Source organism: Phoca vitulina, unplaced genomic scaffold (assembly GCF_004348235.1).
Source record: "Phoca vitulina isolate PV1807 unplaced genomic scaffold, GSC_HSeal_1.0 scaffold68, whole genome shotgun sequence".
In the NCBI taxonomy this organism is placed as follows: domain Eukaryota; kingdom Metazoa; phylum Chordata; class Mammalia; order Carnivora; family Phocidae; genus Phoca; species Phoca vitulina.
Window position 1 is genome coordinate 7,605,143 of NW_022589771.1, and position 17,916 is coordinate 7,623,058.

A 17,916-nucleotide genomic window follows, 5' to 3' on the forward strand; every position below is an offset into this window, starting at 1 on the left:
TCTGTGATTGGCTCCTTCATCTGCAAGAAGGGCTGCTGGGGGGCTCTGTGAGGTCATCCTTGCAGAGCTCTGATTGCAGAGCGTGGCCCAAGCAGGTGACAGGGAGTCTCATGGCGACCCCCTCCTCTGTCCTGGAGCCTGTGACGGCGGCCCCCTTCCTGGCAGCATGGCAAGCTGAGTGTTCCCTGTGATTGAAGTAGCTTGTTGGATGTGACTGTCTTAGGAATGGCTGACACATGCACGGGGGAGAACATGCAGCCATTCGGGGGGCCAGCATCTCGCTCCAGCAGACCTTTCCATGCACAGGAGGTGGGGGGCGTGGAGAGCCGGCGGGGGGAGAAAGATCTGGGCTCCCTCTGGAATCTGGGGGGAGCAGGAGGGGCCGGGCTGTGGAAGAAGCCCCTTCGCTCTGTGCTGTTCCAGGTGTTGGCTCCATGAAGCTGAGCTGACGCATGAATGGATGCCCCAAGTCCTCAACCCTGAACGACCAGGCTCAGCCCTGGCGGAGGCTCGGAAGTCAGGGACTGGCCTCCCTCTAAAACCGCTTTTGTGAAAGGTAACACTTGATAATTGGAAAAGCATGTGCGCAGTAGAGAAAAGACAAAGCCTCCTTCTCTACCCAGAGACTGCAGTCCCTGTGTCCCTGTGTGGGATTTTGCATTTGTGACCCGGCTGTGCCCACAGACTGACCTGGTCAGAGCGGATGCCACCTGCCCCGTTCCCGGAAGCGGCTGGCGGGCTCCTTGGCCCAGTGCAGCTCACTGCCCTTCGTGCAGACGGGCCCCCCTCCCGTGGCCGGCTGGGTGGAACCGCTGGCCCTGCCTGGGGGAATGTCCCTCGGGGCAGAGCCCTGGCTCCCTCCTGCAAGGCTCGCGGAGTGCCTCTGTCCGCTTCTGCACACCTGAGCGGGAGGCCTCCCTGGGCACGCAGAGAGGTGGCAGGCCGGTATGGAGGGACAGTGCGCCGCCTCAGCTCCCGGGGCTCCTCCGTCAGCGGAGTTGGGTCTGGTCGCGGGCAGGTCCTTGGGCGCTCCTCCGTCACCTGAGAGCCTTCTCCTCTCTCCCGCCGCTCCAGAACCTTCCTTCCAAGGGGGGACGCTGTCTTTACAGTGCCATCCACCAGCAGCGGCCTCTGGACCCGAGGGGGCAGGTGGGGTTATATGGCCGTTTGGGGGTCATTCCCTTTGCGAGGGGTGCTGCTCCTTGGGCACGACTGTGTCACATGCTGGAGAAGACGGGGTGGGGAGGTGCTGTCTGGGCACGCGGCTTGCTATTTCTAAACCCGGCGCTCTGGACTTGGCGGCAAGCAGCTATTTCAGGTTCTCGGCGCGTTTCTGCTGCTTGGGGAGCCTGGCAGCTGCACCCCGCCGAGGCCGTCTGCTGTCACTCATGTCCCCGGTGGCTGAGGGGGGCCGGAGGCCTGTGTGCGGTCTCTGCTCATCCAGGCCGTCCGGCCCTCTCGGCGCTCGGTGCCCATGGGTCTGGCAGCCGTCCCCCTTTGGGCACCTGCACGCTGGTGGGTTCTGCTCAGGCAGAATCTGTGAGGTTGGGGCCCTCCTGGCCTCTTGTGGACGAAGGGTCCTCACATCCCTACCGCTCAGGGGGAGGCCCTGTCCAGTGAAGGTGCTGTGACCGCTGAACCTGAGCATCACCTGCGCTTGCCTGTCTGCCTGGGACTTTCCCCTCACTCTGCCGGCTTGCTGCTCGCCACGGTCGGGGGGGGGGGGTGTGTGGCCTGTCCGGCAAGGAGCCTTGGGCAGGGCCTAGCCTTACCCCCTGTGGGCTCATCCTGGGCGCTCCGTAGATTGTGGAGAGGAGGTGAGGAGGGGACGCCCCCAGAGCATGTTGAGTACATGCTGCTTGGGGGACCCTCGGGGCACCTCGCCCAGTGTCCCCTTTCTCCCTGGCAGATGTAGAGGTCCCTGGAGGGGGGAGGCTGAGCTTGGCTTGAGCGTCTGCGGGTGGAGGCGCCGCCTGCAGGCTTCCTTCCCTGAGAGAAAGGAGCCTGAAGGATGAGCTCTTTGCCTCCGTCCTTGGAGTGCAGCCGTGCTGCTCGCTGTCCCTCTGGCGCCTTGTTACCTGGAGGGCTCCCCCAGCTGGTCTGTCCTGGCAGTGGCCTGCAGGAGGCCATGGAGCTGGGCCGGGTTGGCGGGGGTGGGGCGAGGGCTTATAGGAGGGGCAGGCAGGGGTTACTTGTGTCGTGCTGGGGACGGGGCCCAGGCGCCGGCAGGACAGTCTGTCCCGAGGGGAGCACCGCAGGTTGGCCCGAGCCCCCCGGGAGCCCCTCCCCTCTGCCCTCCCGTCAGTCTGTTGGGCCCGTAGGGCCACCTCTGAAAGAGGAGCAGCTCTGCGGCTGCAGACCCAGAACCACCGGGGGCCCCGTCAGCCTTCCGCTCCGAAAGCTGCACCAGCGGCCACGTCACCACGCGTCTATGTTAGAAGTTGGTCCCAAGGGTTTTGCGTCTGTCCTTTTGACATATGCAACAGTTTGGGGCATCTGGGAGTTCATCATGGGAGAGGTTTTCATCAACAAAAAGGGTGCTTTAGCAGTAGAACTTGGTGGGTGTTTTTGAGAATATGTGGATGTGGCTTCTTTGGTTAATAACCTTGTTATTTTTCTTCCCAGACATGGTCTCTGATTAGGGAAGTTTGTCCCTGTTTTTTTTATATCTTTGCTTTTATAAAAATTTCTAAATGGCTGTCTGCTTGCAGGGTGCAGCATAAATAATTAAATGGAAAAATGAAGGGAACAAAATCTAGCTGCACCGTCTGTAGGCGACCACCTGTCTCAGGCTTGCCGGGGTGGGGGCTCGGGCCCTCCTCGTTCTAGCTGCGGCTCCTGGAGAGCCCACAGTGCTCGCCCCGCCGTGGTACACCACTGCCCTGTGGTTAGCGGGGCGTCCACGAGCGTGGAGACTGCAGGGACGCTGGTGCAGCTGCCCCCTGCAGGCTCCTCCGGCTCCACAGTCTGCATACCTGGCTGGTGCTGGCCCCGTGCTTCCGCGAGGCTGGGCATGGTTGCCCGTCAGCACAGGGTGACCTCGCTCCTCTGCAAGGCTGTTGGGGTTTGTCGTATGATGGGACCTACGCTGCAGGGCATGTCGTGTCCGCCCATCTTTGTGGACGCTAGTAAACACCTCTGTACACAGAAATGTAGAGGTGGAATTGCTGAGTCAGATGTGCAGACATTTAAAAAATCCATAGATGGTTTTGGGAGCCAGATGGCCCTTTTGGCCCTGGGTTTGCATCACAAGTCCCCACCTGTGGCCCAGGGTATTAGTACATGCCTCTGACTGGGGACCGAACACCAGAAGCCCATAAAACAACGACGAAAGTCAGTAGACAGTGCCTAATCGCCTTCTCAAGATGCTGCCCCGTGGGAGCCCTTGCTGTGCGTGTGAGAGTCCGCCTCTGCCTCTGGTCTGAGCCGGCCGGTGCTGCCTAGGTCTCTGCTAATGTCGGGGGCGGCCAGTGCGGGCGGGTTCGTAAGATGTGCGCTTCCTTAGAAGTTCCATTAGCCATGTGTCTCTGAAGGCAGTCCGTTTTTGCGCCTTTCTTATTCCTTTATGCTGTTTGCCTTTCCTATTGATTCAGAAGCGCTTTTTTGTTGCCTGCAGGCGTCCCCATCAGTGATGCCTTTTGAGTTTGTTCACATAACTTTTTTACTACAGTTCTCATACGTAGTCAAATTGATGTTTTCTTTCTATTTTGCGACTCATTTGTGTTTTTTGTAGTACTTTTACGGTTTTGTTTACATATTTTATGCATTGGGACCTTATTTTGATGCACAGAGGGACGGGAAGGACTCCTGCTTTATTCCTGCAAATCTGTCTTTGGTAGCATTTACTGAAAAGCTGAGGTGTGAGCGTCAGTGTCCCGGGATGCCTTTGTGCGGGGCTTTAGTCACGTCAGCCTGCTCCTGAAGCCGCTCTGAAACCTGAGGCTACCTCCTTGTGTTACCTGGGCTTGGTTTTTGCACATCTTTGTTGATGAAAGGAGAGCAGGTTCTTGGTGTCATTTATGGAAAAGCTAATTACGTATTTATTCTTCCAGTTCCGTTAGGATGTACGTCCTGTGATGAGGCATTACTCATGTCCTGTCCTTTGCACGTCCTGCCCAGGCTGTAGACCGCGTGGGAGGCGGGCCGCTGGGGCGCCAGTGCGGGGCCCTGGACCTCGCACTGTGCACCGGCATTCCGCTTACACGGCTGGGGAGACTGTTGAGTCTCTACCGCCGAAGACCCAGAGCTTGCTGTCTTGCCGTAGGAAGCTGCGTCTTAGCGTCAGCTTTTCTGGTTGGAGCAGCCTATACCTGAGCTCGTGCCCATCCGTCCTCCCTGGGATGCCCAGAGCCTGTTGGCCTCTGGCTGAGGTCACTGCCCCGGGGCTGCGGAGGTGCCTCAGGCCGGCTGGAGGGTGGGGCTCGGAAGTGGGTGGGTTGGTGGGGTGCAGGCACAGCGAGGGTGGGAGGCCACGCGGCCTCCTGTGCTCAGCATGGTCACTGGGTTGACTGTTCTAAGTATTGTTTTTAGGTTCTGGAGAATTTTTCTGATCCTGAAGGTGAGAATACGCTGCTCGCTGGGTCACGTGGACACCCTGGGTTGGCGTTCCTGGCACCTGCCCTGAGTTCTGGCTGGGCACTCGGGTTGGGATGACGCGCCCCGGGGTGCGCAGTTGCTGTCACTTTGTCACTTGTCGGAAATGCTGCTGGACACCTCTCGTTCTGCTCCCCCAGGCGGCAGGGCTGTGGTGTCGACTTGGGGGGTTCTGGAGGTGAGGGCACACCCAGGACAGTGGCCCTGGGAGGGACTAGGACCCAGGTTTGCATGCGGCACTCTTGAGCCTCCTGCCCGGGACCAGAGAGGCCAGCGTCATGGCGCCCGGCCCTGGTTTTCCGAGGCCGGCGTTTCTGCTGTCGTGGGTCACATGGAGCTTGCTGCCCGGAGGCGGCGACTGGAGATTGGGTGTACTTCTTTGTTGTACGTGCGAGAACTGGGACAGCCCACGCTGACACCGCACGGGCGTCTGTCGGCCTCGGTGCGGGTGGTGCTGGGTGCGCTGAACTGCCTGGCTCTGGGTGGGTTCTGCTCTGGGCCTCCGTGCCTCCTTGTGGTGTGGCACAGCCACGTGCGGGGCGTCAGGAGGAACGGGGCCTGTGGGACCAGCACCCTCCAGCCGCTGTGGCCACAGGAGGGAAGCCCACAAGGTGGGGTGGGAGTAACTGAGAGCCAGAGCAGGACCCGGGGGTGCTCCTGGGTAGGACGTGAGCTGGTGCCGCCCGGTTGCTCGCCCCTGTGGCAGAGCCCCGTCGGCCGTGGTGGAGAAACGGCAGTCGGGCAGTGCTGCTGGGATTCCCGTCCACCTGGGAGAGGTGCCCTCACTTGGGGTCATGAGGGTGGCCTGCCCAGGGCTGAGGCTTGGTGCCACAACTGGACAGCCACCTCCGTGTGCCCCTGAGCATCTCCTGACCCATGTCAGCCCGTGCTCCCGGCGCCAGTGCTGAGGGCGGGGCCCTTTTCACAGGTGTTGGCTCGGGACAGCCGGGCGCTCCGGTGAGCAGGCACGGGCGCAGCGAGGGGCCGGGGGCGGGGTCACGAGAGCGGGCGTCCGACGTGCGCTGTACGGGAGTGGGGGCTCGGAGTGGGTGCGGCTGGAGGCGCTCGAGGGCTCTTCACCGCCTGCCCTCCCCTGCGCGTGCGTGAAAATCTCCCGTAAGAAGGCTGCCGTGGAGCCCTGCCCCTGCTGGGGTCTGTGTTTCTCTTTCTTCCGAGGCTGCCTCCGCTCCGGGTCTGACGCTGTCCGGGGACAGCGAGGTGCGCCTGGGCAGCTGTCTTGCCTCGCTCAGCCTCCGGCTCTGGCTGCCCAGACCATCCCGGCACTCCCAGAGACCACCTTCTCTGAAGCCTGTGTTTACAGGGCTTGTCTTAGGGCCTGCCCACTGGCCCACTGGCCACCATGCCCCTCTTGCCCTCTTGTCTGTCTCATTCGAGGCTGTAGCCTCAGTGCAGAGTGAGGGCTTTGTCTGGTCCTTGGGGGTTTGGGCTTTTGGAACCCTCCAGATGCGCTGGGGACCCCCGTCAGGGACACTGAAGTGAGCAGGGCTTGTGGTGCCCGTGCCCATCCCTGCCGCCTGTGCCCAGGGTGGGCCGCGTGTTTGCCGCCTGCGGCCTGCGGGGCCCACGCTTCCAGGCAGCTTCTGGGGGACCTCACTCTCCGGGTGCTCGGCTGTCTCACAGGGACGGCATGTTTGGTTCCTGTTTCCCCGGTGCCGTGGGGACAGACTACTGGGCAGAGGCCCCCAGGGGTGGGGTCTCCCTGAACTTTGTGAGCCGCCTTCACGTCCTCCTGTCGGATGCTTCCCTGGGAGGGCACCCTCCTGCATTCACCTGCTGGACATGTGGGTCAGCTCTGTTCCTGTCACTGGCCTCCATTGCCCAGACTGTCACCTCAGTCAGATGCCCCCTGACCCCATAGCGGGCACTGTCATCACCCAGCTGTGGCTTGACATGGCACCGGGACACGTGGACATTCACCACCACCCCCACCCCCAGAGGCCTCTGGTGCCTGCACGAGGCTGCAGAGATGCCCTCCCGGCCTGTATCAGGCCGGCACCTGGCGGCCGGATAGCATGGTGGGTGTGGTGCCAGGCGCAGGGGGGTGGGGGCTGGAGCAGCGGGGGGAGCAGGGTTACCCTGGGGGCCCGCACCCTGCAGCCCCTTCTGTCCACCCTCTCACCCGCCCCCGTTCTGAGCAGCTGAGGGTGACTGGAAAGTCACACAAGGTCTCCGCTCTCTGGGCGGGTGGGGGGGGGGCAGTGAGAGGTCAGGGCCGCGAGGAGGAGAGTAGGTCAGCTCCAGCGCATCTGGAAGTTTCAACGCGAGGCCACAGCTCGCAGGGTCTTACTTTTGGATGAGGGATTAATCCTCCTGGGAGTCCCGGATTACAGGGTTTTATGCACGTTCCTGAGCTGAAGAGTTTAACAGGCGCACCCCCTTTCTCTTGATGGAACTTGTTTCTGCTCTGTTGTGTAGACATCATGGATCTCCCGTAGGAGCTGGGAAAATCGGCGTGAAGTAAAGACACATCGGGAGATGCGAGTGTCTCGTAGCCTGTGCTCGGGGTGGGCTATGCCCTGGGCTTAGGCCACTTGATCTCTGGGGAAACCGGTTAAGGCCAAGGAAGTGGAGCCAGCCTGGAGACCGCTCTGTTTGTAGAGCAAACTGGAGGCAGAGACACTGTCCGCAGCGTCCGGCGTCTCCTGGCCCAGCGCCCTCCCAGCCTGTGTTCCCACATGCCACAGCCCTGACGTGGGGCAGATAGCAGTCGGGCCACTCCGTCTTTGTGCTCCCCGAGCCTGGCAGCGACGCTATGCTCCCTGCCCCCAGGTCAGGCCGGGCTCCTGTGCACAGAGCCCAGGGGACACCTGCGTGTTTCACCCGTGGTAGCTCCCCGGCTGGAAGAACTCCGAAGGGGTGACGACGATGTCTCAGGGTTTGTATCGTAAATTTATAGATCATGCCCAAAGTTACCGTGCTCTCTGTCCCACTCGTTTACCCTCGAATGCAGAGGCTCTGAGAGGCTCAGTGACTCGTGAGGGGTCCCTCCTTTTGTGGTTGTCCCACTGCCCAGGGTGTAGTTCAGGCCCTGTGCCAGCGTCCTGCCCTTGGAGAAGGAAGGGGCTGGAGAAGGGGAGGCCCAGTGCCGTCTGCTGCAGCAGCAGGCCCTGCCTGAGCGTCCTTGGGGCTGCAGATGGCTTCTGCTGGCACAGGCTGGCCGGCTTTGTCCAGCTGGGAGTCAGCATCTGGTCAGTGACGTCAGGCTTCGTCCTCCCACTCTGTGTGCCTCCTGGGGGCAGGGGCTCCTCTGTCTCGCTCCCATCCCGTCCGCCCGCTGAGGAGAGAAGCCCCGTGTCCTGCGGCCAGGGCCGTGTGTGATTTTTGTGCCTACGTGGTTCAGGCTTTACTTCAAGTCTCGTGTCTCCGTTTCCCCTCCAGCAGTGTGGTCCCAGGGCAGCTCCTTTCCGGTCCCGGTCCCTAGCAGTTCCCATGACTTGCAGGGGTTACGGCCTCCTCTGTTGGGCTAGTTCGTAGGGTCACTGACAGAAAGGTGCCCAGTGCTCCTAAAGGTTAGCAGGTTTCTTGAGGTAGTTTGTGAATGAGTGTTAACGGGTGCCCTCTCCTTGGTGGGCGACGGGTGATGCCGTGTTGGTGTCTGGTAACTGCAGTCCACGTGGGGACTGGGCAGGCAGGGCCGCACTGGCCTGCTGTCTGGCTGATGGCGGAAGCACAGGGCTTTGCCTTATTCCCGAGCAGATGGATGTGGGGGCCCACTCGGGCGGCCGGAGCAAACACCACCCCTGTCCTGTATCACGGTCTGGAGGCTGGGCCTCTGAGGTCAGGATGCTGGCAGGCTTGGTTCCTCCTGAGGCCTCTCTCGTGGGTGTGTAGACGGCCATCGTCCTCATATCATCGTCCCCGTGAACGTCTGTGTTGTGATTTCTTCTTATGAGGACACCAGTCCGGTTGGATCAGGGCCACCGTTGTGCCCTCATTAAAGACCATGTCTTCAAACACAGTTGCATTCTGAGGGCCTGGTGATTAGGACTTGAGCATGTGCATTTGGGGGACACAGTTTAGTCCGTAAAATGGGGGTGTGCAGACATACCACGGGGGTGAGGGCAGGCTTATGAGGGAGGGGAGGCCACTCACCCACTGAGCTGGGGGGAGCAGGGAGGGTGGTGGGAGGGTCAGCCGGTGGCCTGCATTCTGATGGTGGAGATGTTCTAGAGACAGAGGAGAGGGCATGTGTTGCACTCTTTGCCCTGACCTTGGGTTAGGGTTAGGCTGGGAACGTTGGAGACACATTCCGATGCTGGCAGGCGAGGGTGGACAGCGGCCCCTCACGGAAGGCACCACGTGAAGAGAAGTAGGTTTTTCTTACTGCCTGGGTGGAATCAGTGACAAGATCTGGGACCGTCTCTTTCTTCGACTGGACTCACCTGAGACCCTCGGCTTTGGGCAGCGCCTGTGCAGAGAAATTGCAAACAGGTAGGGACCGTGAGCCTCAGCTCCAGGGCTCCAGGTCCCAGGCTCGGGGGCATGGGCCTTCCCCCTTGGGGCCACCAGGCTTCTCCCAGTCAGCGTGCGCTTCCTCCTGGGGAGTTATGTGGCATCTCTGGGCTGCCTGGTTACACTGCAGCCTGTTCTGGAGGTCATCCTGGAGTCAGGTGTCCCGGGGCATCCCCGTAGGAAGTGCTCAGGGATCCCTCCTGATGCTGGGCCACCATGCACCTGGCAGCGGCCTGGCCTGGGGCACAGTGCCCGGCTCCTCCCTGTGGGCACGGAGTGCCCCACTCACCCCCATGTGTTCTCTGTCCTCAGGTGCGGAGGCCAGGGCAGTTTTGCCCAAGAAGGAGAAACTGAAGCTGCGGCGTGAGAGGTGGCTGCAGAGTAAGTTCAGCCCCCGTGCCCCCCACCCCCCAACACCCGCAGTGGCCTGGGGCAGGGCCCTGACCCTGTCTTCCCCGAGCCCCACGGCTCTGGGCGCCTCGTGTGCAGGGCTGGCTCATCAGCACATAGGCGACCATGCTGTGGCGAGGGTTTTACAGCAGAACTGTCCCAGGGCGCTCTGGGTGCGGTGGGGCCCCTGCTCCTTCCTTCTCAGGGCCTGTCTGAGGGGCACTTCATCCCGGGCCTCCAGCAGATGCCTCCCCGCCCCCGGTGCCTCGCTCCCTAGAGTTAGTTTTCATGATGCTGAATATGCACTGATGGTTTTCTAAGGATTGTCCTATGAGGCTTGCTTTGCAATTTTTTTCTTACTGTTCTCATTTTAGTGTGATTCTGCTCACTTTTATTCTTATTTATTTATTTATAATTTTTTGGTTCTCTTGACTTTTTAAAATTAATTTGTGTTACGTGATATGTTCTGTCATGGTTAAAATTCTTTTTTTCCTTTAAGGTTTTAAAGAAAATGTACGTTTTTAATTTCCTAGAGAAATTTGTCAACTTCTTCCACAGTTATTTTATGTTTTGTCCCTCTGTGGGTGTTTCTTACAGAAGTGACTCATTCGTGCATTTTCTTTCCACAGTCCCTGCGTGGGGTTGTGCGGAACGTTCTCTGTAAGCTGGACTTGGGGAAGCAGACAGACTGGCCTCTGGGGCCTTGCGCTTCTCTGCGCTGCCGTGTGCCGAGATACTTAAAACTCGCTCCTCGCTCCGTGCTGGTTGGTCTTTCGTCGTCTCTCCTTGAGCCTGGCATGGCCACTCCTATTTTCCCATAAAGGCATCTACTCTGATGAGATCTCCACCCTCATTGGCAAAGGGCTCCTGGCCTCTCATCATCGATACCCTGTTTGTTGTCCTTTATTTGCATCCCTTTCTTGAACTTCTCTTTATTTTCTCTTCCATTCCAAGAATTAAGCCTTGTATTTGTCAATTCTACTTTCTTGTGCCCTAAATTATTAGTTTCTGGTTTTTTTAATACCCTGTTCTTGCTTTCTTTAGGTTTGAGTTACCTGGCTCATAGTTTTTACAGTTTTGTTTAGGAATGGAGGGCCCCGCTCGGGCTTACCTAATATCTTATCATGGAAAGTGTCATATGGAAAAGCAGGGAGGACCTGACAGTGAACACCTAGATTTGATGTGGACACTGTTGTTTACCACATCTGTTCCTCTGTCCATTCCTGTCCGTCTGTCCACCACCCTGTGTTCCATCCACCCATTGCCGAGTGAGTGGCAGACGTTAGGACGCTTTCTCCCAAACGATTCTGCTACAGTTCGGCATCTGCAGATGGTTCTCCTTCGTTTTGAGGTAAGGCCGGCCTACGATGACGTACCAGTCTGGGTGCCATTGCACACACACGTGCGACCAGAGTCCCTGGGAGGGACGGAGTAGCCCCAGCACCGAGGCGCGACCACTGTCTCCTCCCCTCAGAGTCACAGTTTAGATTTTACTGCTCTAGACGTCCTATGAGTGGAATCTTGTAGGATGTGTTCTGTTTGTGTCTGGATTTCTTCGCTTTGCAGGAAGTCTGAAAGTCTGCTCTGTGTGTGTCGCTGTGGCCCGGGCCCTTCTCTCGCTGAGAAGGGTTTATCTGGACAGACCGATTGCTACCCCTTTTCCTACTGATGGACACCTGGTCTTTTTTCTCTTTCTAGCTACTATGAAAAAGGCTGCTACAAACATTCTCTTCAGGTCTTTTTGTGGAGAGTGTCATCATTTTGGAGGAATGGTTGGGAATGGAGCGCTGGGTCATAGGGCAGGTGCATGTTTAGTTTTATAAGCAACTGCCAGACGTTTCCCTAGAGTGGTCCTGTGTTCACACTGCCACCAGCCACGACTCCCCGCAGGGCAGGGCGTCGGCAGCTCCCCGTGGCGTCGGCTCTCAACCACCACTGAGCACTGCGTGTGCGCCCCAGTTGGGTGTGGTTTCGTGGGGGCCCTGCCTTTCTGTTACCTCGCTCCAAGAATGGTTCTGACGTCCCGGAGGCCAGCCCTGCGTCACGTGCGTGCTTGCAGATTTTCTTCCAGACCGTGACTTGCCTGTTCATTTTCTGAACAATGTGTTTTTGACGAGCAGAAGTTTGATTTTGAGGCGTCTGATTTATCTTTTTTTATGTGGTTATTTTGTATACGTGTGTGTCTTGTCTAGGAAAACTTTGCCCCATCTCAAGTCCTCAAGGTGCTGTTCTGCTTTTCTAAGAGCTGTGTGGTTAGGTCAGTTAGGTTTCTGGTCTGTCTTGGTTGGTCTTTGTCGGTGGCGTGTGGTCCTGGCTGAGGCTCTTTCCCCCTCAGGGTGGATGTCCGCTTACTCTGGCGCTGTTTGTCCTAAAGACTTTTCTCCCCTCGTTTGCTTGTTGCGGTGTCTTGGCGAAACATCGCACGGCCTCCTGAGTGTGGTTCTGTTTGGGGGCGTCTTCTGTTGGCTGCTGCAACTGTCCTCACACGTGCCGGCAGCTCCGGAGGAGGCCGTGGTACACAGCGGGCGCCCGCCCCTCCTCGGTTCTTGTGTGGGAAGGCCACGTCCGTGGCGCTTCGTGTAGGTTTTACCAGAGGCCTGCTCCCACCGACGGAACCTTGGCAGGCTTACGACTGCGGTTGCCTTGAGTGTGTAGATCAGTTTGGGGAAAACTACCGTGTTAACAGTATTGAATCTTCAAGTCCACGAATATGGTATATTTCTCCATTTTATGTGGATTTTCTTTAATTTCTCTTGTCAGCATTGTATAGTTTTCAGAGTAGAGGTCTTACATGGGTTTTTGTTTTTGTTACACCTATTGCTAATAGTTTCATAGTTTTTGGAGCTGTTATAAGTGAGATTCTCGAAAGCTTCGTTTTCTAGTAGTTTATAAAGCATGGATTTTTAAGAATACTGTATCCTTTGACAGTGCTAAAACCATGTATTCTGATAGTTACTCTGTAGATTCCTTAGAACTTTCTACATAAAAAATCATGCCACCTAAAATGGATACAGTTTCATCTTCCTCTCCAAGCTCATGTTTTTATGTCTTCTCATCGTTGGGCAGGGGCTCGAGCCTCCGGTGGGCGGTGATGGAAGGGGTGCAAATGGTTCCCAGCCTGGGGCCAGGGCTTGGGACCCAGCGGCACTGGTGCACATCGCAAGGTGCCGTCATGTGCTCTCTGCTTCAGGCCCGGTTTCTAAGGAACTTCCCTTAGGCTTCTCATCAATGGGCAGATGTGGGCACGGAAGTAAGGAGAGTGACGGGGGCACATGCCTTGCCCCCTCCTCCTGACTTCTGTCAGTGGGATGTGGACTGGCCTTCAGGGAACCCAGCCCTTAACACTCTCCCACGGTCAGCATCCCATGTAGCCGGTGAAGTTGTTTTTGGAGGCTCAATTAGCATGTGGAATGCTTTCTTGGTTATACCTCAAGCTAGTTTTAAATTAAGCCATTTAGAATGAAGGAGTGTCAATTCCTGGGAAACTTCCAGAGCCAGGGGAGGGGGAGTGGTAGGGGCAGGAGGAGCCTCCCCGCCCCCAAAATGCTCAGAATCTGTTGCTCTAGAACACACAGTTGGTAGAAAGGACCTTTCACTGCCCCTCCCCTTGCTTACAAGTGGGCTGGCCATGAGATTCTCCCCGGGGAGAAACATCGGTGTGTGGTCTGTCTGGTCCTAGCACCCCAAGAAAGGTTTACCTGGAGAGGAGTCGATGAAGGGGGTGATTTCCAGCCCAGGTACAAGGATGTGGAGGGGAGGCCCCCTACCTCTATCTGGCCTGGAGGGTAGAAGGGAGACTTCATTGCCAGAAGATGGTGTAGCAGGGTCCTGGCCTCAGAGGACACTCCAGGTGGGCACCCCCCTCCCCCTGAGCCCCTGTCTCTTGCTAGAAGGTGTGGGAGTGGCTCTGGGGCAGGAAGGGGAGAGTGGGTGGGGCCCGTGGTGACGTGGGCGCAGTTGTCCTCTGCGGAGGGTGGCCAGCCTGGAGCCCCTGTGCTGAGCCCAGTGGCACAGAATTACACCACTTTAAATTCACTGTTCACATGTCCCCCCAAGTCTCCAGGCTGGAATGAAAGGCACCCAAATCTGAGGACATGTTAATGTTTCAGTCCCGCGTAAAAAAGTTATAAATCTATTTAGGTAAGACGGACAGAGCTGAAGACCCTGTTCACTAGCAAGTTGGTTGCTTGTGCAGGATTGAACTTGCAGACCTTTCCCCTTTCTCCTGGGGGTGTGGAGCTTTAGAAACTCATGGTGTGCGTGTGTGCGTGCATGCACGCCTGTGTTTTGTGGCTTTTGATTCCTATTTGTTATATTTGTGGTGTTTAATTCTTCGTTTTTAGGGCAGGCAGCAGGGACCCCCCTCTCCCCAGAAGGATGTTGGGAGCCTGCCCTCCATACCTGCCCGGGACGCTGCCCTGTTGGGATTTCTGTCACTTCCTTATTTGCTTCAGTGTCCAGTAGGCCCACTTCCTTGTTGCGTGTTCTCTTAAACATGTTCTGGTGGTTACTCTTACACATTGAGTCTTTTTCAAAGTAAGACTTGGAATTAGCTTCACAGGTTCAGGTGAAAATCCTGTTGAAGTTTGAGGCTGTGTGAGCTTTGCGGGTTCTCAGGGTCACCAGCCCAGCACCGTCCGCCCTCCCTGGGTTGCTGTGGGGTCTTGTGATGTTTTGCTAGAGAACATGATGTTTCTGGTAGATAATCTCTTGTCACATTAAGGAACTGGCCTCCATTCATGGCTGTGTTGTCATTTTTATGGTGAGTGGATAGTGAATTCTGTGGTGTTCCGTTTGGCACTTCTTGTGGCCACGGTGGCCTTTGTGTTTAAACAGACCCCCAGTGGGGTGCCTGGCAGATGTCCCCATGTTGAACTGTCCTCATGTGCCTCGGTTACACTCCCGCTAGGTGGCATGTGTCCCTAACTTAAAGCACTTCCAGCTTGGATTTGTGGACATTTGTGTGGCCGTGTTCCTGTGTCCCCCAGGAGCCTGGGCCTGTGCTTTGCTGTGCTTGGTCCCAGCGCCGGTCTGCTGGCCACTGAAGGGGCAGGGGTCTCAGAGCACCTGCCCTGGCCTTTGCCGCCCTCCCAGGATGCTCGGCTCTCGGGGAAGAGGCATCTGGTTTGAGGAGATGCTCAGTAAGTTGTTGATCCTCTTATTGGCAGGAGGGAAAGCACTGAATTGTCCCTTCTAAGTCCTGATAATCCAGAGCCTTGAGGGCTTGCTCCGCGCACAAGGAGCTGACGAGTGGAGCTGTCCTCGTCCCCTTGAGCTCCGCTCTTTGGGGCGAGGGGAGCAACCTCACTCCCCAGGGGCCCTCTGGGGCTCTCTTAGGGGCTGTGGTTGGGGGCAGCATGGGTGTCCCTGACTTTGGGCCACGCAGGGTGGGCTTTTCAGAGCTTGCCCCGGGCAGCCGAGGGGTTTGGGGTGCGTGGCCCTGGCCTAGCACTGCAGGCTTGTTGAGCGGCTCTTGCCTCTGGGAAGCCTTCCTCGGTGCTTCTCCCCGGTAGGTGAATAGTTGCAGTTTCTGGAAACTCCCCTCTTGAAAATGCCTGTTGGGGTCACCATGTATGACTCCCCTTTCACGTGTGCTTCCTGGGGCTCAGTGTGGGGTTCCCCTCCTGGCCTGCCCTTCTGCGGGGTGATGGACGGCCACAGCATTCCGAAGGACCCAGCTCGCGGAGTCAGGGGTCCCGTACCTGCCACGTGCAGGCCGCTGGCTGGTGGCGCCCTGGCTGTGGACCCACCGGGCGCTGTGTCAGGAAAGCGGTGTGTTGCAGCCTTTGAGGTGTGATTCCTCGTGTGGCTGGCCGTTCCAGTGGGGCAGGATGGGCTCAGGTCTGGTCGTCCCACAGCCGCTGTCCTGTCCCAGCTTTTCAGTGAGAGCCTGACAGAGCAAAGGAACAAAATCCGTGAGCGCGGAGTCCGCGTGTCTTTCACGTACAACGGGCCCTGGGCCCGCCCGCTGTCTCCCCGGGTAAGAGCTGAGCTGGCGTTGCCCACCGGCCACACTGGAAATACTGCATTTGATACATATTTTATTAACAACTGTGAAATAAAAACATTTCTAAGTGAAAATCAAGTCCCCAGGCTTTGGGTCGCCTGGGAGGCTCCATCAGTTAAGTGTCTGCCTTTCAATTGTGGCTCAGGTCATGGTCTCAGGATCCTGGGATCGGGCTCCGTGTCGGGCTCCTTGCTCAGCGGGGAGTCTGCCTGAGACTCTCTCTTCCTCTGCTGCGCCCCCACTCACGCCCGCGTGCTCTCACATGAATAAATAAATCTTAACAATTCCCAAGGCCGTGCCCCCCACGCTGGCCCTGCCCCCCACGCAGGCCGTGCCCCCGTCCCTCATCCTCCAGCACCCTGTGCTCCTCTCAGCCGCGCTGGCCCCCGGCCTACCCCGGTGCCCCCTTCCCAGTGGCTGCGCTGCCCCCTCCGAGGCCTGGACCACTGTGCAGAGCTTTCTGGGAGCCCCATGATCAACTGCTATATGTGGGGGCCCACTTTCTCCCTCCTGGTGCGTCTCAGGTGGAACTTGGGGAGCACAGGAGAGCATGACCCTGCCGCTCAGTGACTCATCGTTTACATTGTTCTCCCCTTGCCCACTGACTGCGCAGCCCGTGCCCCCCACGTGCACAGGCCCCCGAGCCAGCGTCCCTTTTCAGAAAGAGAAAGCCTCAGCGCCTGCAGCTCAGTCTCGGCATCCTGCGATTAGGGTGCCGGCCTGCCTCCCGGGTTCCCAGGGCGAATGTAGTGCCACCTGCCGGCCCTGCTCAGGAAGGAAGCTGGTTGCTTGTGTGCTCGTCCCTTGCTCTCTGCTCCTCTCACTAACCCCTTGTCCCCCCCCCCCCCCACGCCCACCCTCCCCTACCCGCCCTCAGAAATCGAAGCCATAAAGCTGGCCGAGCAGAAGCGCAAGGCAGAGCGGAGACGGAGGGCCACGGTGGTGGTGGGGGACCTGCAGCCCCTGAGAGACGCCCTCCCCGAGCTGCTGGAGCTGGAGGCTGGCGGTCGGCAGCCACGTGCCAGAGGGTGAGTGTCCGTCTGTGGCTGCCTTGGGAATGGGAGGCCAGGAAAGGGCCGGCTCTTCAGAGTGGCAGCTGCTGACCTGTGTCTGGAGCCCCAAGAGGAAGCAGCAGGGGAGGGGAGGGGGGCAGGCAAAGGCCGCAGAGGTGCCCGACCTCCTTGTTGATGCAGAAACCCTTGCTTCCGTGGTCCAAGCCTTGAGGTAGGCAGGTGGTGTGCCGACTCCCCCGCTGGGGCCTCTGCAGGCAAATGGCCTGTCCAGCATGTTGACGAGGGGCCCCTGTTGGCCCTCTCCAGAGTGGGCCTCGGAGCAGCTTAGCCGGGAGGGCTGCGGTGTGGTGGGTCCTTCCAGCCGCCGGGCTTCACCCCCCAGGGACACGGCCTGCCACCTACCTGCTGCCTTCAGCACCCTCTCCCAGAAGTACACGTTCTTGTAGCGCTTCCCGCCTCCCTGCGACATGCGTGCTCTAGAGCAGCCAGTCCCTCTGCTGACCCTCCCTGTGCCCCTTCATCAGCTTGGAGGCTGGGGGTGTCCAGCCACGTGCTCAGGGCCAGAACATCCCAGGCCAGCTCCCGGGATGGGAGCACCCAGAGCCTTTGGTCCAGACAAAGAATCGAGGAGTGGCCTTCACAGCTGAGATTGGTGATCGAGCCAGAGCCTGAGATGCAAACTCCCCCCCTGATTCTTGATAAAAAATGTGACCCCAGTCAAGTGTCCTTCCCCGCTTTCAGTTTTCTCATCTGAAAAATGTGCTCAGGGCTCCCTGAGGGGGGAATTGCTGCGTAAACACCCGGTTGGCAGTCTGAGGAGGAATGTGTGTGGCCTCGGGCGGCCTGGGCTGCTGAGCTGGGCTGTAGCTGAGGTTGCTTCCGGCTCTCTGGGTGCGGGAAGGTCCCCAGCTGGTCTCCTAGCTGGGCGGTCACCGTCACCTAGCTGGTCTCCTAGGGACGGGGGTCACTGTCCCTCTTCAAGTGCGTCTGGCACTGGGGAGCTGTTTGTTTGAATAAATGTTATTTTAGAACAGTTGTAGATTTACAGAAAATGATGAGAGGATACTGAGAGTTCCCACGTCCCTCACATCCAGCTCCCCCTGTGAACGTGGTGCCCTGGGGGCCCGTAAGGAATCAGTATTGATATGTAAATAATAGTGATTGAATAAAGTCCCTGGGTTATTCAGATTTCCTCAGTTTCCCCTAACATCCCCTTTCTGTCCCAGGATCCCTTAGGTGTGGGCTGGGCGTGGCGACTCCCTTCCCCAGGGGACAGGGCAGGAAAGGGAAGGAGCCACATGGGGTGGGGACACCGTGAGGACACCACGTGACGCTGATCATGTCCCTTTACATCTCCTCTTGGCCATGACAGTTTCTCTGATGACCCTGACCATTGGGAGGAGGACCAGTCAGGCGTTTGGGGGATGCCCCTCGTTGGGA

The 17,916-nt window shown here is 58.3% G+C and overlaps 1 protein-coding gene across 4 annotated transcripts in view; it reads left to right on the plus strand.

Annotated features, from left to right (window-relative positions):
* The window catches only part of FAM207A (family with sequence similarity 207 member A), a 38,321-nt gene that overhangs the window by 12,005 nt on the left and 8,400 nt on the right, over positions 1-17,916 (plus strand). For all 4 annotated transcript variants that reach the window (XM_032392620.1, XM_032392619.1, XM_032392616.1 and 1 more), the window contains exons 3-4: positions 9,379-9,447; positions 16,341-16,491. In XM_032392620.1, the coding sequence (XP_032248511.1) occupies positions 9,379-9,447; positions 16,341-16,491 (220 nt within the window). The remainder of the gene's footprint in view (positions 1-9,378; positions 9,448-16,340; positions 16,492-17,916) is intronic.